General features: G+C 42.0%; 1 protein-coding gene across 13 annotated transcripts in view; it reads right to left on the bottom strand.

Moving 5' to 3' along the window:
* Window positions 1–27,104, bottom strand: part of MELK (maternal embryonic leucine zipper kinase) — a 98,760-nt gene extending 71,656 nt beyond the window's left edge. For 5 of the 13 annotated variants that reach the window (XM_035252142.3, XM_002743081.6, XM_002743084.7 and 2 more), the window contains exons 1-8: window positions 26,936–27,104; window positions 21,530–21,625; window positions 20,208–20,293; window positions 15,544–15,660; window positions 12,093–12,236; window positions 10,117–10,185; window positions 7,895–7,987; window positions 6,044–6,142 (exon numbers count right to left, since the gene is read on the bottom strand). In XM_035252142.3, coding sequence (XP_035108033.3) covers window positions 6,044–6,142; window positions 7,895–7,987; window positions 10,117–10,185; window positions 12,093–12,236; window positions 15,544–15,660; window positions 20,208–20,293; window positions 21,530–21,587 — 666 coding nt within the window. In that variant the 5' untranslated portion in view covers window positions 21,588–21,625; window positions 26,936–27,104. Of the gene's footprint in view, window positions 1–6,043; window positions 6,143–7,894; window positions 7,988–10,116; window positions 10,186–12,092; window positions 12,237–15,543; window positions 15,661–16,983; window positions 17,096–20,207; window positions 20,294–21,529; window positions 21,626–26,746 lie in introns of those variants that run through there. The other 8 variants (XM_035252138.3, XM_035252151.3, XM_035252173.3 and 5 more) reach the window with 4 other exon arrangements.
* Window positions 27,105–27,367: the final 263 nt, after the last annotated feature.

The raw sequence follows: 27,367 nt of genomic DNA, 5'->3' as shown, positions 1-27,367 counted from the left end.
CCTATCAAGAAAGCAAGAAAGACAGAAAGCAAGAAAGCAAGTAAACAAGCAAGCAAGACATTGATGAATTTCACTAAATAAAAACTAAAAATTCCTGCGAAATCAAAAATAAACAAGTCTTAAACATAAAGACCAAAAACAGTGATACACTGTATTGGTGGGGGCTGTGGAGAAACTGGCATTATTATGCTACTCCGTCTCAAAAAAAAAAAAGACATCCACTTTTTACCACCTCCACTGCCACCATCTCTTATCTGAATCATTACAATATCCTCCTAACCAGTTGCCCTGGTTCTCTTCTTCACTTCCTAAGATCATCTCCACACAGCAGCCAGTGTGATCCTGTCAAAAACTAAACCAAATCACGCCTCTCCTCTGCTGGAAACCCTCCAATGGCTCCCCAATTCACTTAGAAAAAATGCCAAAGTCCTTATGAAGCCCACCAAGCCCAAAGCAACTTACCTCCTGTTCTGGATGTTTCCTTTCCTACTACTCTCCTCACTTACTAAACTCAGGCTGCACCGGCCCTCTTGCCCTCCCTTGACAACGCCAGGCATGTTCCTACCTCCCAGTCTTTGTTTAGCTGTTCCCTCTGCCTGAAATATTTTTCTCCTAGATATCCACTTGACACTCACCTCCTTCAAGTTTGCTCACACCTCACCTCCATGAAGTTTATCCTAACCACCTTATTTAATAATGCAACCTACTGTCCCTTTCCTCCACAACTCCCCCGTCTGTACTCCTGACTCCTCTTTATCCTACTCAATTTTTTTCTCTTTTCCAAAGCACGTATCATCTTTTAGTAAAATTTACTTATTATGTTTACTGTCTTTTTCTGTATTCCCACAGTAGTGGGGATATAGAAGATAAACTCCATGAGGACAGGGATCTTTCATCCATTTTATTCATGGATATATCCCACACATCTAGAAAAGTGCCTGGCATATATTAGGTGTTTGGTAACTATTTTACTCCTCCCTAAGGTGAAAGGACATTAAATAAATGAGTAAATGAGAAAACAAAGGAACACATAAACAAGCGGTTGTCTTTCTGATTAGAGAACATTTGAACACCTGAAAGAAGGGAGGAAACAAAGCATCTCTCCTAGAGAAAACCATTTCAGGTGAAAGGGTAAGTACAAATGCCCTGGGGCAGGCACACCTTAGCATGTTCCAGAAACAAGGAGAAAAAAGAAACAAGGAGGACAATGTGAGCAGCACAAGTGATGCAGGGAGACCTTGAGGGCAGTGAGTGTCAGGAGGCCAGGTTACATGTGGGAAAACCCACAGCACACAGGGAAAATGCTGGCTTACACTTGGGTGAGATGAGAAAGAGGCCACTAGAGAGTTTCAAATGAAATGTTATAAGCTGTTTGTTAAATGCTATGTTAAAAATCTTTCCATAAAGAAGGCACAAGTGGAGATGAACTTCCAAGCACATTCTATAAACATCCACAGAACAAATGTTAAGCTCTCCTCAAAAAAAGTAAAAAGAAGTATACTCCCCAAAGTAACTTTATGGGGCTAATATAAATCATGAAACCAAAACCAAACATACAAAGATAGTTCTCAAAAAAGTACACATTAATTTTTTAGCAAATTTTAAGTTCTGGACAAAACACTGGCAAATCTAATTTAGAAATGCATGTAATCCCAACTCTTTGGGAGGCCAAGGTGGGAGGATCACTTGAGGTCAGGAATTCAAAACCAGCCTGGCCAACATAGTAAAACCTTGTCTCTACTAAAAATACAAAATTAGCTGGACATGGTAGCCCTCACCTGTAATCCCAGCTACTCGGAAGGCTGAGGCAGGAGAATCGCTTGAACCCAGGAGGCAGAGCTTGCAGTAAGCCAAGATTGCACCACTGCACTCCAGCCTGGGCAACAGAGCAAGGCTCTGTCTCAAAAATAACTGCCAGATATAGTGGTTCATTCCTGTAATCCCAGCATTTTGGGAGTCCAAGGTGGGTGGATCACTTGAGGTCAGGACTTTGAGACCACCCTGGCCAACATGGCAAAACAAATGCCATGGCAAAACCCCATCTCTACTAAAAATACAAAAATTAGCCAGGCATGGTAACCCATGATTGTAATCCCAGCTACTCAGGAGGCTGAGGCAGGAGAATCACTTGAACCCAGGAGTCGGGGTTTATAGTGAGTTGAGATCGCCCCATTCCACTCTAGCCTGGGTGACAGAACGAAACTCTATCACAGAAAAATAAATAAATAAATAAAATAAGATAATAATAGCTACATTTATTGAGCACCACTCTAAATGCTTTTCACGAATTAACTCATCTAATCTTCACAACAACCCTATGCAGTGTTATTTCATCCATTTTACACACAAAGAAACTAAGACACATAGAGGCTAAATAATTTACCAAAATCCACAGAAAGTAGATTCTGAAGACCATGAATTTCAAAACCACCAATGATATTCGGATTTAATTGCTCTGGAGGTTGGAACCAATACTTTTTTAAATTATACTTTAAGTTCTGGGGTACATGTGCAGATTGTTATAGGTATACACATGCCATGGTGGAACCAATACTTTTTAGAGCACCCCAAGTGATTCTAATGTGTAACTAGGGTTAGGAAGAACTAATCCATTAGCTAAGGCTTCCCCCACCCTGAGAGAGAGTACATGGACACAGCCAAGGCAGGAGACATTTTAGTGAGGATTAAATATAAAACTAGCAGCAAAGATCAGAAAACATGATTTCCCAGGTGCTTTCCAACAGTGAAATTCTCTTATTATCTGTCTCCACATAGTCTTTCTAGAATTCTAGGAGGTGTAATATTCCATGTTACACCAGCTAAGAGATTCTAGTTCACTTTGAAGAAATCTGAGTTTATTTCTTTGAGATGGAGTTCCCAAAATAAGAATAGGATAAAATGTCCTAGCAGTTTACAAGTTGAGCATCCCTTATCCAAATACTTGGGATCAGAAGTGTTTTGGATTTTAGGCTTTGGAATATGTGCATCATATGCTTACTGGCTGAATATCCCAAATCCCAAAATCCGAAACCTGAAATGCTCCAGTAGGCATATCCTTTGAGCATCCTGATCTCAGCATTTAAAAAATGTCAGATTTTGGAGCATTTTGAATTTTGAAGTTTCAGATTAGGGATACTCAACCTGTACTAGAATACAATTATTTCAGAATAAGAAACACAGCTCTACTTTACAGAAAAGAATAGCAAAAAGAGGAAAGAATTTAAGAAGCCAACCTAATATTTTGTAAAAGTATAAGTGGATAAATGTTACTGAGCTGCCCAAAGACCACTTCTTTAACTGAAGCCAAAGCCATAAAGTGATGCTAACCCTACTCTCCTCTGTATCCTGATGTTGACTAGTCAGGTGTGGCTCTATGGAGTCAGGAACTGCCACAGTCGGTATGCAGAAGCCAAAGCAATGAGTGCTACCCAACAAAGCTTTGAGAAGGCTCAAGAAGGGATGGGAAGAAAACAAGCCATCTTGGCTATAGCAGCGGGCTCTAGGAAGCCGGCCTTCAGCCCACTGCCCCATTTATCTCCCCATCCCAAGGAGAAGCCTGCATACGCAAGGCTCCCAAAGGAGTGTTAACAGCTATCACTCACACTGCTTCTCTTTGACCCTGCAGAATCAGAGCTCCTTAGCCTTCAAGTTGTTGGAACTACTGCAATTCCATCTCTTCCCAAAGCTATTCTCTGAAGCTTGGGAATCAACTTTAAACAATCTTCCTACGTGGGATATAGGAAAAACTACAAGTCAAAGAAAAGTTGAAGATTGAACTCTGTGTCCTTAGACTTGGTGTTCTACAGAGTGGGCAGCAAGCCAACTGGGACTACCACTTTCAACACTGTGCGCTACTTCCTGGAAGTGAGAGTTGCTTTAGGTGGTCTCCCTCAACTAACTGTTAGAGATCCAATGATTCAGCTACATAAAACTGCCCATTCCTCCCCACATCTCTCCCACTTCTATGCCTTTGCTCATACTATCTGTACTATCAGAACGTTTTCGCCCACATCCCTTTCTGAAGTACTTCTACCCTTCTTTTAAAGACCTGCTCAACCCTCACTTCCTCTAAGATGCCCTCCCAGATCCCACCCCAACTCCTACATTAGCTTCATTTATACCCTGTTATAATATGGCATTCCTCACCCTTTGCCCTTTTTAGATAGCTTTAAACCTGTCTCCAACAAGAAATTAGGCCTGGTAAATAATAATAATGGTTCATAGATCTTTTCTGTGCCATTCAGTACCTTATATAAAGCAGAAAGTCAGGAAATGTTTGTTAAACAGAATTGGATTCAAGAAGCATTCAGAAGGCTGGGCACAGTAGCTCATGCCTGTCATCTCAGCACTTTGGAAGGCTGAGGTAGGAGGATCACTTGAGCCCAGGAGTTTGTACCAGCCTGGGTAACATAAGGAAGATCCTATCTCTACAAAAAAAAAATTTTTTTTTTTTTTTGAGATGGAGTTTGGCCGTTGTTACCCAGACTGGAGTGCAATGGCACGATCTCGGCTCACTGCAACCTCCACCTTCTGGGTTCAAGCAATTCTTCTGCCTCAGCCTCCCGAGTAGCTGGGACTACAGGCGCGCACCACTATGCCCAGCTAATTTTTGTATTTTTAGTAGAGACGGGGTTTCACCTTGTTGACCAGGATGGTCTCGATCTCTTGACCTCGTGATCACCCGCCTCGGCCTCCCAAAGTGCTGGGATTATAGGCGTGAGCCACCGTGCCCAGCCAAAAAAAATTTTTTTTAATTAGCTGGATGTAGTGGTGCAGTGCCTGTGGTCCCAGCTAGTTGGGAGGCCGAGGTGGGAGGATCACTTGAGCCCAGGAGGTTGAGGCTACAGTGAGCCATGATCACACCCCTACACTGCAGCCTGGGTGACAGAGCAAGAACTTGTCTCAAAAAAAAAAAGAGAAAAGCAATCCGAGAAGCTGCTCTGCCAGTCTGATCCTGATTTGCTATGGAACACAAGACGTTCTTTCTTCCTCCTTACATGCTTTCTTTTGTTAGCTTGCGTTGAAATATTAATTCTTTAAAATAATTATCTTATTTTCCTTCCTGTGATTTTTTTCTGATTTTTTTTAACTGACTATAATTCACATACCATAAAAGTCACCATTTTAAAGTGTAGCTTTTAGTACATTCACAAAGTTGTGTAATCATCACCACTTTCTAATATCAGAATGTTTTCATCATCCCAAAAAGAAACCCCACACCCACAGGTAGTCACTCTCCAACCACAACCCCAAGTAACAACTAATTTACTCTCTGCCTCTGATAATAGGATTTTAACAAAGCTTACAGTAGGTGATCTCAATTGTGGTTTTATCATACCCTGAAGCCAAAATTTTATCTTCCAAAAAAAGAAAAGAGGGGGTTCTTATTTCATAAGTCAAAAGGAATATATGATTTGACACAGCATTCTGTTTTTGTTTTCTTATGCTTTTCATTGAAGAAGTATAATATATATACAGAAGTTTGTATATCACAAAAGTATACCTTCAATAAGTTTTCAAAAACTGAATACTATAGTCCCCCTTATCAGCAGGTAATACTTTCCAAGACCCCCATGGATGCCAGAAACCACAGATAGTACTGAACTCTATATATGCTATGTTTCTTTCTATACATATATACCTTTGATAAAGTTTAATTTATACATTATGCACAGTAAGAGATTAACAACAACATAATAAAATAGAACAATTAGCCAAGCGTGGTGACTCATGCCTGTAATCCCAGTACTTTGGGAGGCTGCGGTGGGCAGATCACCTGAGGTCGGGAGTTCAAGACCAGCCTGACCAACAAGGAAAAACCCCGTCTCTACTAAAAATACAAAAATTAACTGAGAGTGGTGGCACATGCCTGTAGTCCCAGCTACTCGGGAGGCTGAGGCAGAAGAATCGCTTGAACCCAGGAGACGGAGGTTGTAGTGAGCTGAGATTGAGCCACTGCACTCCAGCCTGGCGACAGAGCAAGACTCCGCCTCAAAAAACAAAAAAAGTTCTACACTGAAATTCTATGCCTTGTAATACTCACCATAATCTTCTTGTATAAAGCCATGATATTATCATCATCAAATGGTAGAAATCCACACATAAGAACATATAAGAGTATGCCCATGCTCCAAACATCTGCCTGAAAGAAAAAGGGGGGAAAACTATCACTGAAACAAAAATTCAAACATATTTCAGAATGGCAGGACTCTTAATAGATTCACAGAATTGTCACAAAGCTAAAAAAGAGCTCAGAGATCAACCATTTCAACCTGCACATTCTACAGTCAGAGAACCTGAAGCTAAGGAGGCTTGCCTAAAGTCACCCGGTCAATTGCAGGCCATCCAGAAAGCCTCCTGACTTCCAGTTCAATGCATTCTCCTCTACCTGGACTCTAACACTTAATAGAAAATAATTTCCAGTAGGCTAGGCTGGATTTGGCATGATAAGAACATAAGACAACGGAAAGGTAACCCAAATCTAACCCCTAGTCCTATCTACCAAATCATATCAAATTATTAGGACTCTATTATGATCCCTCAAGTAAACAATTTGCTTTGAAGAAAACACCTGATTACTCTTCCAAGTTGTAGAAGGTCATAAATTGACCATTTGTGCCTCAGAGATGTCAATATTTAATCTATAAATTGAGGCATGATGGTATGACACTCATCCATGGCATTAAATTCAAAGCAGATTGGGTGCGGTGGCTCAAGCCTGTAATATCAGCTCTTCGGGAGGCTGAGACGGGTGGATCACCTGAGGTCAGGAGTTTGAGACCAGCCTGGTCAACATGGTAAAACTCTGTCTCTACTAAAAATACAAAATTTAGCCAGGTGTGGTGGCAGGCACCTATAATTTCAGCTACTCGGGAAGCTGAGGCAGGAGAATCACTTGAACCTGTTAGGGAGAGGTTGAAGTGAGCTAAGATCCCACCATGGCACTCTAGCCTGGGCGACAGAGTGAGACTCCATCTCAAAAAACAAACAAGAAATTCAAAGCAAAGAGGTTGCACAGGAAAATGTGAACTACATGACCTCATCAAATACCACAAGAGGGGCCAGGCATGGTGACTCACATCTATAATCCCAGCACTTTGGGAGGTGAGGTGGGTGGATCACTTGAGATCAGGAGTTCCAGACTAGCCTGGCCAACATGGTGAAACCCCATCTCTACTAAAAATATAAAATTAGCCAGGCATGGTGGTCCATGTCTATAATTCCAGCTACTTGGTCTTTAGTTCTATCCAGCTGGACCAACCAATCCAAACTATGGCACTATTTTATACAAAAGCAACCACAAGGACACCAGAAATATCCCTGCTTCATAAGTATATTATGTATTACTATATTTATTGCAAGGTATTCATTTCATTTATAAGTATACATATGTCACTCTCAAAATACACTGAACTCTTTGATTAACAAGATTATTTCTTTTGTTTGTTTTTTTTTTGAGACAGTGTTTCACTCTTGTTACCCAGGCTGGAGTGCAATGGCACAATCTCAGCTCACCGCAACCTCCGCCTCCTGGGTTCAGGCAATTCTCCTGCCTCAGCCTCCCGGGTTCAGGCAATTCTCCTGCTTCAGCCTCCCAAGTAGCTGGGATTACAGGCACGCACCACCGTGCCCAGCTCATTTTTTTGTATTTTTAGTAGAGACAGGGTTTCACCATGTTGACCAAGATGGTCTTGATCTCTTGACCTCGTGATCCACCCGTCTCGGCCTCCCAAAGTGCTGAGATACAGGCTTGAGCCATCGCGCCCGGCCGATTAACAAGATTATTTCTTACTTCATCATTACACCCCCAATGCACAGTGCCTGACTCACTCACAATAGGTCACCAATATAAATGTCTGTTGATTATATAATGAATTAATGAATGAATAATTACCTCTGATCCAAGATATGATTTGCCTTGTATTAATTCAGGTGCTGCATAAGCCAGACTCCCACAGCATGTCTGTAGATGATAATCCTTGTTACCCTGCCAATAAAATAAAAATGAAATACTTATTAATTATAGCCCTTAAGAGAATAAAACCTTGATAAACATTATCTTTTTTTGTTCTGTTTTGAGACAAAGTCATACTCTATCACCCAGGCAGGAGTGCAGTGGCACGATGTCAGCTCACTGCAACCTGCGCCTCTTGGATTCAAGCAATTCTCCTGCCTAAGCCTCCCGAGTAGCTAGGATTACAGGCACCGAGCACGCCACCATGCCCAACTAATTTTTGCATTTTTGGTAGAGATGGAATTTCGCCACAGTGTCCAGGCTAGTCTCAAACTCGTAACCTCAGGTGATCTGCCCACCTTGGCCTCCCAAACTGCTGGGATTATAGGCATGAGCCAGTGGGCCTGGCTGATAAATATTCTTTGAGCACAAGAAAAGAGAAGCTAGATGAAGAACTACCCCACATAATAAAAAATTTCTACAACCAACACAATACTCTGTGTGTACATGTGTGCATGCACGTGTGGTCTCTGCTTCTCTAGATTCCCAATCACTGCAACCTGGCATGAACAAATCCTTTTCCCCTTAGCTCAGTCAAATCAGGTTCATACTTCCCTAAATACCCATATATATAATAATCAGCCTAGCATATATCCAAGCACCCATGTCTTTCCATCCCCAAGTATTTCAGGGGGAAAAAGAATTTATTTACTGGAACTTATCTCCAGTATCAAATCTTTACAAATACAGAAGAGGTTCTATTTTCTTAGAGGGGAAAAAGCAATATGTTACATAAAACAGTGCCTTGAATGTCTGTTTTCTAGATGCAGTTATAAGACAAATCACTCCCTTAGCTTCCAGATCTGTTAAAATGAGAAATCTGCTTATCCTCCTCTGCCCTCCCACAGCAATACCAAGACATAATGAAAACAAAGCTACAGTCCAACAGCTGTATAGAATTCTTACAGCTGGCAAAGGATTTGTGAAATTGTGAGATGTCATTTACAACTGAAACAACATGCCCAGGAATGCGCTCCTCAGAAGAAGGCTAAGGCCTCTCCCAGGCAACCCCACTTTCTTAGATGGTGTCTGTGTGGGTAATCCGTGGCAGCCATAAATGAAGGCTCACAGGGTCTGTCACAAACCTTCTCCACTCCCTCCCGTGGAGAACGACTTATGACTTAAACCAGTTTATCTGTTCAAAGTATGTTTTCTCTTTACATGTCTGCCAATAAAAAATAAATAAATAAAAAATAAAAACTCTGCCTTCCTGCCTTCTAGCATTTGGTTCCCAGGAAAAAGTTTCCACTGAGAGTCTTTGAAGAGAGCCAAGGTAGGGAGAGAAGAATCAGAAAAAAAATCAGACATCCTGCCAAAGGGGCAAAATCTGCTTCCCTTTGTACCTAGCTAATTCTGATCGGGACAGGAAACAGTCACGGGACTACAAAAGCCTGAGACAAGTCTGCAAATTCAACATTCTTAATGAGTGTAGACAGCTCATTTTAGAGACTGTGAGTACCATGATTAGAGAACTCCAGAGGAAACCTCCAACAGGCAGCCACACAGGAGATCTGCTGCAGACAGCAGAGCTAGAAAGTTCAAAGTCACCTCAAAGAGAAGTTATGCTGGAGAACACCAATACTTAACCATGGACTGCAAACTAAGGAAATACATAACAGTTATAAATTTAGAAGTGCATATGGGCTTTTTCTTTCTTTTAAAAGGAAAGGGGATTGTTTCTCAAAATGTAACTGTTAGTTATAGAACCATTTGGATAATAGATTTGCACTAAATTCTCAACTTTTATCTAAACAAACAAAGGCATCATCTAGTGGCAATATACTAGAACTACAAGCACATGGTCAAGTCAGCATTCCTGCTGTAATAGCCTCCAGTCACCTCTATACTGTAAATTTTCACAGTATACCTAGTCTTCAGCAGAACCAACCCTGGAAGTAGGGCAGTGACTCTCAATCTTGATTGCATGTTATGATCATCTAGAGAACTTACAAAAACTACTGATATCAGAAATGAAATTTAACATTCTTCTCAATGGAGGCAACTAAGCTCAATAAAGACTAAGTGGAAGTTAGGACCAAATCACACACTAAGAAATAAATACATTTACAAAGAACATAGATGCATCTTATTTCTGCACTTACCTTGGGCTTCGCACAGAGACCAAAGTCAATCAGCTTCAATTTATGATATTCATCAAAGAGCAAATTTTCCTGGGAAAACAAAGATATTTTGATAACCATATACTGACTTCCTTATATCGCACCCCACTTCTAGCTATTTCTAAAAATGATTTAAGGCCAGGTGTGGCAACTCATGCCAGTAATCCCAGCACTTCGGGAGGCAGAGATAAGAGGATCATTTGAACCCAGTGTTCAAGACCAACCTGGGCAACACAGCAAGACCCAGTCTCATTTTTTTAAATAAATAAATTAATTAAAATGAGTAAAAATGATTTGAAGTTGTCTCTGTTAAAATGTATGAGTACAACAAACCAAAAATGACTAGAAATTAATGAAATGACAAGATGTATAGAAGGGAAAAGAGGAGGAATGTTGATCACTCTATCACTTCCCCACAAGACTCACTAGCATAAACCATTTTCTCCTTGGTGTTCTGAGGGTCAACTACAAGCAAACACAATTTGTGCCAAAAGCAAATATAAACCAAAAGAGTGAGTTCAAATTGACGAGTTCAGTATAAACAGATGGAAAAAGATAGTTTCCAGCCAGGTGTGGTGGCTCACACCTGTGATCCCAGCACTTTGAGAGGCTGAGGCAGGCAGGTCACTTCAAGTCAGGAGTTTAAGACCAGCCTGGCCTATGTGGTGAAACCCCATGCCTACTAAAAATACAAAAATTAGCCAGGCATGGTAGCAAGCACCTGTAATTCCAGCTACTCAGGAGGCTAAGACAGGAGAATCACCTGAACCCAGGAGGCAGAGGTTGCAGTGAGTCAAGATCACACCACTGCACTCCAGCCAGAGTAACAGAGCAAGACTCAGTCTCCAAAAAAAATAAATAAATAAAATGAAATAAAATAAAAATACAAAAAATTAGCTGGGCATGGTGGCATACACCTGTAGTCCCAGCTACTCAGGAAGCTGAGTTGGGAGGAACATTGAGCCCAAGAGGTTGAGACTACAGTGAGCCCTGATCATACCACTGCACTCCAGCCTGAGTGACAGAGTGAGACCCTGTTTCAAAAAAAAAACAAAAAAAGACATTTATAAAGTCACACACAATTGACAGATATACAAAATGCTCATAAATGCATCCAAAAAGCCTACCAAGGCCAGGAGTAGTGGCTCACATTTGTATTCCCAGCACTTTGGGAGGCCAGGGCAAAAGGACACCTTGAGCTCAGGAGTTCAAGACCAGCCTGGGCAACATGGTGAAACCCCATCTCTGCAAATAATTTAAAAACTGGCTAGGCATGGTAGAGATCAGCCTAGCCAACATAGTGAAACCCCATCTCTACTAAAACTACAAAAATTAGCTGGGCATGGTGATGCATGCCTGTAATCCCAGCTACTAGCCGGGCTGAGGCAGGAGTATCACCTGAACCTGGGAGGTGGAGGTTGCAGTGAGCTGAGATCGTGCCACTGCACTCCAGCCTAGGCAACAGAGTGAGACTCTGTCCCAAAAAAAAAAAAAAAAAGTTAGAAATAGTGGTGTGCACCTGTCCTCCCAGCTACTTAAAAGACTGAGGTGGTTGGATCACTTGAGTCCTGGAGGTCAAGGCTGCAGTAAGACAAAATGACACTACTGCACTCCTGTCTGGACAACAAGGAAAAAAAAAAACCTTCCAAAAGTCAAAAGTAAGAGGAAAAAAGGCCAAGTGTAGTGGCTCATGTCTGTAATCCCAACACTTTGGAAGGCCAAGGCAGTTGAATCACCTGAGGTCAGGAGTTCGAGACCAGCCTGGCCAACATGGTGAAACCCCATCTTTACTAAAAATAGTAAAAGTAAGAAATGTCATAGATTACGATGGGAACAACAACAACAAAAACAAGCAAACCTAAGACAGATACCTAAACAGATCATTTGGAAACCTAAAAATAACAGATAAACGATGTTGAACTCTCAGGTAAGCATCTAACTGTGATGCAGTCACTTACTGGTTTGAGATCCCTGTGAGCATAGCCCTGGCTGTGCACATAAGCGACAGCAGATACTATCTGACGGAAGACAACCCTGGTCTCCTCTTCTGACAGGTGATCCTGGGAAATTATGTAGTCAAACAGCTCTCCTCCAGGGCAGTACTTCAACAGCAACAGAATCACAGATATTTTTACAACATACAAAAATCACTTCACGGAAATTTAAAATTAAAAAGTACACTTAACTCAGAGATATTATTAATTTGACTTTATAAGCAAGGGAACTGAGTAAGGCATATTCAAAAATACACTCTCAGGATCAAACAAGTCAATAATGGTTCCAGGAATTAGAAAAATAACTCTTTCCTCGAACAGTTTTATTACAGTAAGTAGAAGTAAAACCAACTACCACTGTGATTTTAAAAAGCTCACCCAGGGTTTTATATTTTTACAGCAAAGTATTAAAACCCATTCTCATCTTAATGCACTCTCATTTAGTGTAATTACCTGAAATTTTAAAACCCAGCAATAATTATTGTTTCTCTATCCCAAAGACCTGTGGTTTTCAATCTGTACCAGAAGCCCAGGTCTACAGAGGTATCTCAGAGGCTGCAGAAAGGCACCGGAGCACAAAGCTCGAGGCTTCGCATCCCTTTTCCAGGGCAGCCCCACTTTTCTGTAAGCTGGGTTTTCATTTTAGCAATATCAATTAAAATTACAAATGCATATAGATTTGACCTCACAGTTGCACATTTAGTTATTGCTCTTACAGATGTACTCACTCATATAAAAAACAGTACCTTGGCCAGGCACAGTGGCTCACACCTGTAATCCCAGCACTTTGGGAGGCCAAGGCAGGTGGATCACTTGAGGTCAGGAGTTCGAGATTAGCCTGGCCAACATGGTGAAACCCTGTCTCTACTAAAAATACAAAAAATTAGCCAGCGTGGTGGTGGGCACCTGTAATCCCAGCTACTCAGAAGGCTGAGGCAGGAGAATCCCTTGAACCCAGGAGGCAGAGGTTGCAGTGAGCCAAGATTGCATCATTGCACTCCAGCCTGGGTGATAGAGTGAGACTCTGTCTCAAAAAACAAACAATCAACAACAACAAAGTACCTTTAAGCATTTACTACAGCAGCAGTATTTGTAAAAGCAAAAGACTAGAAACAACTGTCTTAGTCCATTTGGGCTGCTATAATAAAATACCTTATGCTGGGTCATTTCTAAGCACCAGAAATGTACTGCTCACAGTTCTGAAGGCTGGGAAGTCTAACATCAAGGTGCCAGTAGATTCAGTGTCTAGTGAGGTCCTGTTGCTTACAGTTGGCATGTGCTGTGTATTCTCATGTGGTAGATGGGAGCAAACAGGCCCCCTAAAGCCTCTTGTATAAGGGCACTAATCCCATTCATTAAGGCTCTGCTCTCATGACCTAATCACCTCCTTAAACAACCCCACCTCTTAATACTATCACATTGGGGATTAAGTTTCAACATATGAATTTGTGGACAACACCAGCATTTAGACCTAAATGCTGATACTATATAAACTATGACATGGAATGGAATTCTAGGCAGTAATTAAAAAAAAAAAAAAAAGGAAGCTCTTTACAAACTGATATGGAACCATGTCCAGTATTAAGTTAATAAAAGAGTATAGATTGATGTAGTGACTTGCAAAAGTATTATGCTGAGGAAAAAAAGCCAAGCAAAAGAATAAGCAAAAGGATACTGTATGAGTCATTTACATCACATTCTAGAGAAGATTAAACTAATCTGCAGTGATGGAAATCAGATGAGTAGTTGCTGGTAAGGGCAGGGTGGTTATGATTACATGGAAAATTTCATAAGGGCTGGAGAAAACTTTCTGAGGTGACAGATGTTTTATATTTTGACTGGGGTGGGAGGTACATGAGTATACACATTTGTCAAACTGCATACCTAACGTGTACATTTTATTATATGTAAATTATACCTCAATAGTAAATGTTTTAATGTTATCCAATAAGTTTTACACAAACAGCCTACTTCATATTTTCAAATAAAGAAATACAAAATAAAGACAAAAATGTCTAAAATATCTGAATGTGCATAGATGGTCTCTAAGGTAAAATGTTACATGAGAAAAAAGCAAAATGCAAAGCAATACTAAAATTTGTGACCATTTGTGTGATAGAAACCAGTAAGCTACACAAACACACATATAAAATACACATATGTAAAAAATATACATAGGTATTTACAAGAGACACAAGAAAAGTACATAAATAACTCAGAGAAAAGAAAATTTGAGGGCTGGGCGCAGTGGCTCATTCCTGTAATCCCAATCACTTTGGGAGGCCGAGGTGGGCAGATTGCCTGAGGTCAGAAGTTTGAGATCAGCCTTTTGCATACTATTTGGCTGAGACTAACAAAAACAAAATAAGTTGAATAATACAAATTCTAAAGACATTTTTCAAGACAAAAAGGGCAAGTTAAAACTTAAAATTGCTTGATTTACATAACAGACACTGGAAGCTACCAAGTGCTGTGGGTTGAACTGTTTTTGGATCCAGGTAAGTCTAATCCTTGGGGCCTTTTAAGAAGAGAGAAATTTGGACAGAGATACAGCTACACAGAGAGGAAAACACCCTTTGAAGACAGAGGCCAAGATGGGAGTGGTGCATCTATAAACCAAGGAGTGCCAAGGACTGTCAGCAACTACCAGAAACTAGGAAAGAGGCAGGAAACAGATTCCCTCTCAGAACCTCCAGAAGGAACCAGCCTTGCCCACGTTTTTATTTCAGACTTCAAACCTCCAAAACTGTGAGAAAATAAGTTTCTGTTGCTTTAAGCCACCAAGTCTGTAGTAATTTGTTCCAACAGCCCTAAGGAATTAATATACCATATAAAACTGGAATGAGTCTTTCCCTCTGGGAGCAAATTCTAACATATTCTATCTACTAAACCATACTACCCCATTAGGGGTGTATTAGAAAGACGACATTTTGGCCGGGCGTGGTGGCTCATGCCTGTAATCCCAGCACTTTGGGAGGCCGAGGCGGGTGGATCACGAGGTCAAGAGATCGAGACCATCCTGGCCAACAAGGTAAAACCCCATCTCTACTAAAAATACAAAAAATTAGCTGGGCATGGTGGCGCATGCCTGTAATCCCAGCTACTCAGGAGGCTGAGGCAGGAGAATTGCCTGAACCCAGGAGGCGGAGGTTGTGGTGAGCCAAGATCACGCCATTGCACTCCAGCCTCGGTAACAAGAGCAAAACTCCGTCTCAAAAAAAAAAAAAAGAAAGAAAGATGACATTTATACTGAATCTCCAATTTATTATATACATCTACTTGATCTAAATTGTTACAAATGAAGCAAAACAGATAAGCCACTTAACATCTATTCTAAACTTTCAGGTGAAATGTACTTTTGTCTTTTATTATTAAGTGACCAAATGTTTTCAGGTCTCTAGAACATACTACTAACCTCAAGAACCATAAATATTTTGTTGGCTGTCTCTAGCACATGGTAGAGTTGACATATATGCTGATGTCTCAGGTTCTTCAAGGCATCAATCTCCGTTTTGATTCGGGGCAAATCACTCTGTGACAAAACATCATATGGAATGAGCAATAAACTTATTCAGGTGGTGTTCCAAGCTCCAATACTAACAGCTTTAATATTAAGTAGCAAAAGCTATCAAAAGCCCCAAAATAAATTGTTCACACTACAGAAAAATATAACAAAACATATTTGCATGTAAAAAGGGCATTGGAGAGTTCAATGTGGGTCAATAGTACAACATCCAGAAAACCAATCTCAGACTCCCTAGAAGGTTAGCATTCCAAACAGGGAAAATGACATAAACACCACTCAGTTTTCATGCCTGAGCTACCACTTTCAGCCTCAGCAACATCGTTTAAGAAGTATGCTGAGCAAAAAACCAGTGAACTTAGGTGAAAGGTATGTGGGTATTCACCACAGTCTGTCTCCTATCTTTTCTGGGGCCTTGAAAGTTTCTATTTCTTTTTTCTGAGACAGATCTCACTCTGTCATCCAGGCTGGAGTGCAGTGGAGCGATCTCGGCTCACTGCAACCTCCACCTCCCAGATTCAAGAGATTCTCTTGCCTCAGCCTCCCCAGAAGCTGGGACTACAGGTGCATGCCACCACGCCCAGCTAATTTTTTGTATTTCTGGTAGAGACAGGGTTTCACCCTGTTAGTCAGGATGGTCTCGATCTCCTGACCTTGTGATACACCTGCCTCAACCTCCCAAAGTGCTGGGATTACAAGCATGAACCACTGCACCCAGCTGGAAACTTTCAAAATAAAAAGATAGGTGGGGAGAGGAAGAAGATAAGCCAAGCCAAAAAAACTTCAAAGGACAAAAACCTATAAGCACCATCAAGTAACAAGTAAAACTTCATTACAAAAAGGGACTCCGGCCGGGCACGGTGGCTCATGCCTGTAACCCCAGCACTTTGGGAGGCTGAGGCACGCAGGTCACGAGTTCTGGAGTAGAAACCAGCCTGGCCAACATGGTGAAACTCCATCTCTACCAAAAATACAAATATTAGCCAGGCAGAGTGGCAGGCGCCTGTAATCCCAGCTACTCAGGAGGCTGAGGCAGCATTGCTTGAACCCAGAAGGTAGAGGTTGCAGTGAGCTGAGATCACACCACTGCACTCCAGCCTGGGTGACAGAGCAAGACTCCATCTCAAAATTAAAATAAAATAAAACACCATCTAATGGCCAGTGGTTCAGGATCCAATTACCCAGAACTATGCAACTAGATGTCACATCTTGACAAAGAATCATCTGTAACTTTCACTATCTTTTCTTTTCCTTTTTTTTTTTTTAATAGAGCTGGGGTTTCACCATGTTGGCCAGGATGGTCTGGATCTCTTTACCTCATGATCCACCCACCTCGGTCTCCCAAAGTGCTGGGATTATAGGCAGGAGCCACCACACCAGGCCACTTTGACTATCTTAATATGATAATCTTTTCTCCTTCTTTGTGGAGAGGAAGCCTGATGACTAAAAACATGGAAGTAATCAGAATATTATTAAAATCCTATGGAATAACTAAAAAAAGCATAATAACAATAGAAAATATAAAAAGTTTAGAAATAATGAATTAATGTCATACTGATGCTTTAGAATAAGTTTTGAGTATTACTATGATAACACATTTTGCAATGTTTTGTTTGCTATTTCAGTATTTAAAGTGTTAAAGTAAGTCATACTTAAGTTATAATAGAAATTTTAATTGCTTAAAGGAATTAATCAAATTGATACTCATGTTCAAATGCTCAAGAAAAATAATTTTAATGCTTTTTTCTTAGATTAATAAATATAAAATATTAAATAAAACAAAAAAATTTAATAATAGCCTCAATTGCCCAATAACAGATAATTAAAAATAATTTCTTATACAGGTCACTGTATGATCTTAGCATATATTTAGGAATAAATTCAAAGAATTTAATGACATTGCTATAACAAAACTACTTACACTCTCTTTGAGTTTTTTTTTGGAGACAGGGTCTTGCTCTATCACCCAGTCTGGAGTGCAATGGCACCATCTTGGCTCACTGCACCACAACCCCCCAGGACTCAAGTGATCTTCCCACCTCAGCCCCCAAAGTAGCTTGGACTACAGGTGTGTACCACTATGTCTGGCTACTTTTTTTTGTATTTTTTGTAAAGAAGGGGTTTCATCACATTGCCCAGCATGGTCTCAAATTCCTGAGCTCAGGCAATCCGCCCACCTTGGCTGTCCAAAGTGCTGGGATTACAGGTGTGAGCCACTATGGCTGGCTCCCTTTGACTTATTTATATGTGTTAATCAGAACTTATATCCTTAAAAATTAAAAAAGTCAGCAACAATTGATGTTAAGCACTGTCTCATTCCAACAATAAAAAAACAAAAAAATATATTTTTTAGACAAGGTTTTGCTCTGTTGCCCAGGATAGAGTCCGGTGGTACAATCACAGCTCACTGCAACCTCAACCTACCGGGCTCAAGGAATCCTTTCACCACCACCTTCAGAGTAACTGGGATTACAGGTGTGTACAACCACACCTGGCTCATTTTTTATTATTATTTTTCTGTAGAGACAAGTCTTGCCATATTGCCCAGGCTAGTCTCAAACTCTTGGCCTCAAGCAATCCTCTGGCCTCATCTTCCCAAACTGCTGGAATTACAGGCATAAGCCACCACAGTCAACCAAAAATTATTTTTTATGTTTGGTAATTAAGAACATTTATGGGCCGGGTGCGGTGGCTCACGCCTGTAATCCCAGCACTTTCGGAGGCCGAGGCTGGTGGATCACGAGGTCAAGAGATCGAGACCATCCTGGTCAACATGGTGAAACCCCGTCTCTACTAAAAATACAAAAAATTAGCTGGGCACAGTGGCACGTGCCTGTAATCCCAGCTACTCAGGAGGCAGAGGTTGCGGTGAGCCGAGATCGTGCCATTGCACTCCAGCCTGGGTAACAAGAGCGAAACTCCCTCTCAAAAAAAAAAAAGAACATTTATAAAATGTTAGGCCAGAAGGGGTAGCTCACACCTGTAATCCCAGCACTTTGAGAAGCCAAGGTGGGTGGATCACTTGCGGTCAGGAGTTCAAGACCAGCCTGGCCAACATGATGAAATCTTGTCTCTATTGAAAACAAAACTTAGCAGGGGCGATGGCACGTGCCTGTAGTCTCAGCTACTCAGGTGGCTGAGGCAGGAGAATTGTTTGAACCTGAGAGGCAGAAGTTGCAGTGAGCCGAGATGGCAGAACTGCACTGCAGCCTGGGTGAAAGACTCCGTCTCAAACAAACAAACAAAAAATAAATAAATAAAGGTGAAAGGATTTAGAAAAAAAAGATGACTCAAGGTGACTTCAAACACTAGAAAGGGTACAGAGGCCCCAAAAAAACACCAAAAAAGACAGGCTTTATTTCAATTTAAAAGTAACTTTTTGGGCCGGGAGCGGTGGCTCACACCTGTAATCCCAGCACTTTGGGAGGCCAAGGCAGGCAGATATCATGGATCAGAAGTTGGAGACCATCCTGCTCAACATGATGAAACCCCCATCTCTACTAAAAATACAAAAATTAGCCAGGTGTGGTGGTATGTGCCTGTAATCCCAGCTACTTGGGAGGCTGAGGCAGGAGAATTGCCTGAACCCAGGAGGCAGAGGTTGCAGTGAGCTGAGACCACACCACTGCACTCCAGCCTGGGTGACAGCTTCTGTCTCAAAAAAAAATAAATTAAATAAAGATGGGACATATTAATATCCAGAAACACCAACAGACTACAGACTACAAGTGGATGCTACAGACTTCAACTATGTATTAAAATCTGAAGGACAAAATAATCCCTTCCCTCAGCTTACTTTTTAAAACCACAGATCTATACTTTTTTGGGGTTTTCTTTTTTTTTTGAGATGGAGTATCACTCTTGCTGCCGATACTGGAGTGCAATGGCATGATCTCGGCTCACCACAACCTCCACCTCCCAGGTTCAAGTGATTCTCCTGCCTCAGCCTCCCAAGTAGCTGGGATTACAGGCATGGGCCACTACACCCAGTTAATTTTGTATTTTTAGTAGACACAGGGTTTCTCCGTGTCGGTCAGGATGGTCTCGACCTCCCGACCTCAGGTGATCGCTTCGGCCTCCCAAAGTGGTGGGATTACAGGCATGAGCCACCATGCCCAGACTATATGTTTTTAAAAGCTATAAAAATATTCTAAGATCAGTAACTAGAACATTAGAACAATTCAGGGTTTTGGTTTTTTTTTTTTTGAGATGGAGTTTTGCTGTTGTTACCCAGACTGGAGTGCAATGGCGTGATTTCGGCTCACCGCAACCTCCGCCTTCTGGGTTCAAGCAATTCTCCTGCCTCAGCCTCCCGAGTAGCTGGGACTACAGGCGCGTGCCACCATGCCCAGCTAATTTTTGTATTTTTAGTAAAGACAGGGTTTCACCATGTTGACCAGGATGGTCTCGATCTCTTGACCTCGTGATCCACCCGCCTCGCCCTCCCAAAATGCCGGGATTAAAAGCGTGAGCCTCCGCGCCCAGCCAACAATTCAGGTATTAATTCACAAAACTGATCTATAAGTAGAATATTTTTTAAATAAATTTAAACTTACCCCTAGTGTGTTTTTATCCATGATTTTTATAGCTACCATTTCTCCAGTAAGGATATGGCAGGCAAGTTTGACCTTTGCAAAGCCACCTAAGTAGGAAAATGTATTATGAAAAGATAATCAAGGACTCAGGCACAAACACCTTTTTATATATAATAATTTTAAAAGACTCTATCAAGCCAAATTTTCCTGAAAGTTTTTGGCTTTTTTTTCCTGTTGCTTCCTCTTACCCAAGGTCTAGCTGAAGGTGTTTATTTTTTTACCATGATAGTATTATCTCTAACTTTGTAATCAAAAAGAAAACAGAATTCACTTTAGAAATTTGCTTTATGATTAACACTGCTAGAATATGATATAAAGTTCCTGAGACTACTCAGTTTTAAAACTTTGAAGATAAGCAATTATGTTTCAAAACTGGATCAAAAGATGGATAAACATCTCCACTCAGGGAGCTAAAAGAAATCTCCAAATTAACATTTCCAAAAAGAAATTCCCAGTAGTCTCTCCTATGGTCTTCTTTATTTCAACAAAGGGCAACTCCATTTTCCTTGGTTCTCAGGCCAAAAACCCTGGAACCATTCTTAGCCCTTCTCTTTCTCTCTAGCACCCTAATAAATCCCATTGGCTCTGTCTTCAAAATATATCAATGGTTACCTTGGGGAAACTAGGCAGGTATTCCCTGGAAATGGTTTATGTCTTGATCTGAGCAGGGAATATATGGGTATGTGTATACATATACATGTGTAAAACTCTACTAAGATTAATGTACTTTGCATATTTTACTGTATGTTAATCCTCAATTAAAAACACACACACACATAGGGGTATATATATATATGTGTAAAGTGTATAAAATCCCACCCCTTTCATTGTTTTTACTACCTCACCCTCATCCATGCCACCATCATCTCTAGCATCAACACCTGAATTACTGCAATAGCCTCCTAACATATCTCTGCCTCTGCTTTTACCCTCCCTCACTCAACCTTTTATCTACGAAGCAGCCGGAGCAACTCTATAAAAAAAAAAGGTCAGATTACCCCGTAGCTCAAAACTCTCCAATAACTTTTATTTAGAATAAAAGTCAAGAAATAAAATATTTAGAATAAATTTTTTATTTAGAATAAAAGTCAAAGTCCTTGCAGTAACCTACAGGGCTTCTCCTACTACTCTCCTCTCTGCTTGTGCCACTTTATCTTACTGTAGTAAGTAGAAGAATTTTAGAACTATATGATTTACACTAAGAAGCTCATGCCTACCCAATAATCTATACTCTCAAATAGTTGATTTATCCACTGCCTCAAAAAAATAAAAATAAAAATTACCTGTACCAATAGTTTCATGTAATTCATAATATTTGAGAAGTTCATCATAATCTTTCATAGTCCTCTTGGAAGTTTAGTCAGAATTAGAAAAACAACCTGGAAGACAGAGATAGTACATTACCAATAAATGAAATGATACCGGATCATCTCCACCATTCTTGTAGCAGTATATTCTAGTGGAGAAGACAAAGGCAAATAAGTAGACAACAAAGTAATAATTATAATTTATAGGCCGGGCACGGTGGCTCATGCCTATAATCCCAGCACTTTGGGAGGCCGAGATGGGCAGATCACAAGGTCAGGAGTTTGAGATCAGCCTGGTCAACATGGTGAAATCCCTATCTCTACTAAAAATACAAAGATTAGCCAGGCGCGGTGGTTTACGCCTGCAATCCCAGCTACTCAGGAGGCTGAGGCAGGAAAATTGCTTGAACCCGGGAGGCAGAGGTTGTAGCGAGCTGAGATCACGCCACTGTACTCCAGCCTGAGACAAAGCAAGACTGCATCTCAAAAAACAGTTTGATAATTTATAATAAATACTGAAATTTAAAAAAGTAAAAGTGGTTTCTGAGAACATAACATTTAAGCCAAGCTCTAATTCAAAGGATGAGAATTGAGAAAATCAGCCCTGGAGATAATCAGACTGTGATATTCCTATCAAAACTTGAACAATGGTTTCAATAGAACCTGAACATGACCATGTAAACAATGTTTCCATACAAGGCTGTTAAAATAAAGATCCTTTATTTGGCTGACTTCATTCTCTTCAATGATATCATTAGCCCCACCTCATTCTTCCCTCATCTGCTCCTTTCAAGCCCCTTTCAACTCACTCTGAGACTACCCAAAATTCTCAGGAGTATGCTTTCTCTTGCTGCAGCAAGCTAAATACATCTAATGATTTTTACTACAGATGTGGTCTTTGGCCTATAGGCCTTAAGAGTCATAGCCCACTAAGGCCGAGTGCGGTGGCTCACGCCTGTAATCCCAGCACTTTGGAAGGCCAAGGTGGGCTGATCACCTGAAGTCAGGAGTTAGAGACCAGCCTGACTAACATGGAGAAAACCTGTCTCTAAAAAAAAAAAAAAAAAAGAGTCATAGCCCACAAAGAATTAAAGGGAGAATATTCCAGAAAAAGGAAATTTAGGTGCAAAGATCCTAGAGGAAGTAAAAGTTGACAGGTACTGAACTGAGACTGCTTTAGAGGTAACAGGTGATGGAAATGCAGACCTGGAGCCGGGACAACTGGTTAGCCATGAGGCGAGGGGAAAATAAAACATACACATTGGATCTCTAGTTCACACCATACCAAATCAGTAATAGTAAAGACTTAAAAGTAAAAGGTTGGGCAGACACGGTGGCTCACGCTTGTAATCCCAGCACTTTGGGAGGCCAAGGCAGGTGGATCACCTAAGGTCGGGAGTTTGAGACCAGCCTGACCAACATAGAGAAACCCCATCTCTACTGAAAATAAAAAAAATTAGCCGGGTGCAGTGGCTCAAGCCTGTAATCCCAGCACTTTGGGAGGCCGAGGCGGGTGGATCACAGGGTCAAGAGATCGAGACCATCCTGGTCAACATAGTGAAACCCCGTCTCTACTAAAAATACAAAAATTAGCTGGGCATGGCGGCGCATGCCTGTAATCCCAGCTACTCAGGAGGCTGAGGCAGGAGAATTGCCTGAACCCAGGAGGCGGAGGTTGCAGTGAGCCGAGATCGTGCCATTGCACTCCAGCCTGGGTAACAAGAGCGAAACTCCATCTCAAAATAAATAAATAAAATAAAAATAAAAAAATTTTTAAAAGCCAGGCGTGGTGACACATGCCTGTAATCCCAGCTACTCCAGAAGCTGAGGCAGGAGAATCACTTGAACCTGGGAGGCAGAGGTTGCGGTGAGCCAAGATCATGCCAATGCACTCTAGCCTAGGCAATAAGAGCAAAACTCCATCTCAAAAAAAAAAAAAAAAGAGCAGGAGAATGAAAATGGAGGAACAATGGGCTATAAATCTGAATGCATGTCTACATTCCATGCAAAGGACTGAGCTATTTCAAATAGTTACTCTCAGAAAGAGAAAGCAATTTGTAAGATATTGGAATTCACTTCCCAGATTAGGGATTTAAGAATGTCATAATTACAAAAATAAAAATAAATTAAAAAGTGTCATAATTAACTTGATAGACTTATAAACATCCAGGTCATGGCCTCTGGTCAACCAGCAGAGATGGACTAGTTGTCCATTTAACAACTAAGGTAAGACTGAAGCCATGCACTTTTTTTTCTTTCTTCTATTTTCTTTCTTTCTTTTTTTTTTTTGAGACGGAGTTTCGCTCTTGTTACCCAGGCTGGAGTGCAATGGAGCTATCTTGGCTCACCGCAACCTCTGCCTCTTGGGTTCAGGCAATTCTCCTACCTCAGCCTCCTGAGTAGCTGGAATTACAGGCACAAGCCACCATGCCCAGGTAATTTTTTGTATTTTTAGTAGAGACAGGGTTTCACCATGTTAACCAGGATGGTCTCGATCTCTTGACCTCGTGATCCACCCGCCTCGGTCTCCCAAAGTGCTGGGATTACAGGCGTGAGCCACCATGCCTGGCCATTTCTTCCGTTTTCTTTATCTACCCCCTTCTCTCAAATTATACATCTTTGGATAAGTAATATCAATGCGTACTTAAGATTATATCTACTGAATCCAGGGAAGATCATTGTTGCTGCTGTATGAGAAAACTGGTGCTAGCCAGGCACAGTGGTTCACACCTGTAATCCCAGCACTATGGGAGGCCGAGGTAGGTGGATCACCTGACGTCAGGAGTTCAAGACCAGCCTGACCAACATGGAGAAACGCTTGAACCTGGGAGGCTGAGACTGTGGTGAGCCGAGATTGCACCATTGCACTCCAGCCTGGGCAACAAAAGGGAAACTCTGTCTTAAAAAAAAAAAAAGGGAGAAAACTGGTGCTTTCATTACAAACTGCTACACTGATAGCTGATTATACTTGATTTGTAAATCTTTGTGAATGTGGAGCTGGTTCTAAATAATCTTATGTGACCTGTTTATCCTCTAGAGTTTGTCATTACAGAATACTGAAAAACCCTGTGAATGGAGTAACACAACTTTGTAGCTGCTGAAGGTATATTATCAGTCAATGTGAAAGACAGCCTCTCAACTGTGAATAATAAAAAAGGAAATTAGACCCCAATCAGACACCTCAGTGCCTTTCTGAGCTTGACTAAATAAACAGAAGAATTGCCAGGCGCAGTGGCGCGTCTGTAGTCCCAGCTACTTGGGAGGCTGAGGTGGGAGGACCGCTTGAGCCCAGGAGTTCTGGGCTGTAGGGCACTATGCCGATCTGTTGTCCACACTAAGTGTGGCATCAATATGGTAACCTCGTGGGAGCAGGGAACCACCAGGTTGCCTAAGAGGGGGTGAACCGGCCCAGGTCGGAAACAGGGCAAATCAAAACTCCCATGCTGATCAGTAATGGGATCATAGGCTGGGCACGGTGGCTCACGCCTGTAATCCCAGCACTTTGGGAGGCTGAGGCGGGTGGATCACGAGGTCAAGAGATCGAGACCATCCTGGTGAACATGGTGAAACCCCATCTCTACTAAAAATACAAAAATTAGCTGGGCATGGTGGCACGTGCCTGTTATCCCAGATACTCAGGAGGCTGAGGCAGGAGAATTGCCTGAACCCAGGAGGCAGAGGTTGCAGTGAACCAAGATCGCGCCATTGCACTCCAGCCTGGGTAACAAGAGCGAAACTCCCGTCTCAAAAAAAAAAAAAAAAAGTAGTGGGATCACGCCTGTGAATAGCCATTGCACTCCAGCCTGGGCAACATAGTGTGACCCCATCTCTTAAAAAAAAAAAAAAAAAAAAAGAATTGGGGGTATATATAATTGAGGTCTTTAACGTCTCTGAAGAGCAAGAAATTGGCTAGATAATGAGAGGTTTATGGTTAAATTTTATAGGATAGCAATAAATTGGGGGCATTTTTTAACAGTATTATTTGGGTTATTCTATTAATTGATGTGTAATACATTTGTCTTGTCTAGTGAGCTTGGAAAGACAGACGCTGAGGATAATTTCAAACAGGAAGTAGAATACAGAATGGTGTTTTGGATTTTGTTTGTTTGTTTGTTTGAGACAGGGTCTCTGTCACCAAGGCTAGAGTGCCGTAGCGCGATCTCGGCTCACCGTAACCTCCGCCTCCTGGGTTTGAGCGATTCTCATGCCTCGCCCTCTCCAGTCGCTGGGATTACAGGCATGCACCACCATGTCCGGCTAATTTTTGTGTTTGTGTGTATTTTTAGTAGAGACGGAGTTTCGCCATGTTGGCCAGGCGGTCTAGAACTCCTGGCCTCAAGTGATCTGCCCAACTCGGCCTCCCCAAGTGCTGGGATTACAGGCGTGAGGCACCAGGCCAGGCTCAGAATGACTTTTAATGTGGCCTTGTAACACATTTAATTAGCAGCCTGCCCTGCTCCCTTGCAAAGGCTTCTGGGAGCACCAACGAGGCACTCATTGGGATTGATTTGCCCATCTAGTGGTCCATAATAGTTACACAGAAAGGACAGATCCTCAGGTAAAACAAGCCCACAAAGGTAAGGGCTTTTCTGGTTTTCTAATTTCTCCCAGACCCCATGGGAAACAAAAACCAAAATATACACCAAAGTTAAGAACACTGGCCTCTAAGTAACAATCCAGGCTCCGAACGCTCACCTCATTCCACTAACAAAGGAGAAATACCAAAGGTTAAGCTCAAGAATAATTACTCATCCTAAGTGCTAGGGGCCTGATCCCTAACTTGGGCAGCCTTTCCTGAGGGGTCTCCCCTTTCTCGCTCCCTCCTCCCCACACCAGGTTTCTTGGTGGGAGCAACCCTGTTGCTCCTATTACTGATACAGCATTCGGTGAAAATTCCCCTTTTAGTGGGAGCCTCTGAAGCCACTACTTTGGGGAGATGATAGGAGAGGATGGATTTGGACTGAAAAGGTAGTGATAACGTATCTCCTTTTTTACTGGACTGCCCCAGTAAACTGAGTTGTACAAACAGAACTCGAAACCCATCTTTGAACTTTTTTCACGGAGAAGAGTCACGGAAACTGGAAACAGGAAGTGGAAATTCACATCTATCGCAGCCTCCTAAGTGGCAAACTTTTGGCCTTAACACCTCTTAAATAACCCTGTTAAGTAGACACGGTCATTATCCCCACTTACAGAGGAGAAAACCGCGGGTCGGAAAGGTTAAATATCTCATCCAGGGAATAGGACTGATAAAGTGCAGGGTTCCGATGAAATCCTCCAGTCTACCGAGAGGCAGGAGCAAACTTGACTTGGGCCGCTGAGCCCCGCACAGCCCAGACCCCAGACCCCGCAGGGCTGTGGCGGGCAGGCTAGAGAACTGACCTGAGGTGCGGAGGGCACGGCGGGGCAGCGCCCGACAAACGGACAGAGGCGCCGGACAGAAGGACAGAGGCCCGCTGTCCTGAGAGAAACAGCTGGTACAGAGTTCCTAGGAATCTTTTCGATCGCCGGGTTCTGGCCGCTTCCGCCCGCCAAGGGAATCAAATCTCCTGGGCCGGAAGGGGCGGAGCGTGCGCGGGACGCAGGCTCGCACGGCAGGCGGGGGCGCGCACAGTACGGGTTGGGAGTTCTCACCCGGGCCACGGGTCGCGGTCGCTGTAGATCCCTGAAAGGGATGGGCGGAAGGTCCACCGGGCTGCAAGGTGACCTTGTGTGAGGCCTTTGTCTTGCCCTGGATGGCACGTGATGATTTTCCAGGTGCCGTAGATACGCCAAGTCTCCACATAACCCAACTTACTTTCTTTCTTTCTTTCT

The sequence above is a fragment of the Callithrix jacchus genome, chromosome 1 (genome assembly GCF_049354715.1).
Source record: "Callithrix jacchus isolate 240 chromosome 1, calJac240_pri, whole genome shotgun sequence".
NCBI lineage: Eukaryota > Metazoa > Chordata > Mammalia > Primates > Cebidae > Callithrix > Callithrix jacchus.
Note: the sequence above shows the minus strand (reverse complement) of the source record. Positions and strands in the feature narration are given on the sequence as shown.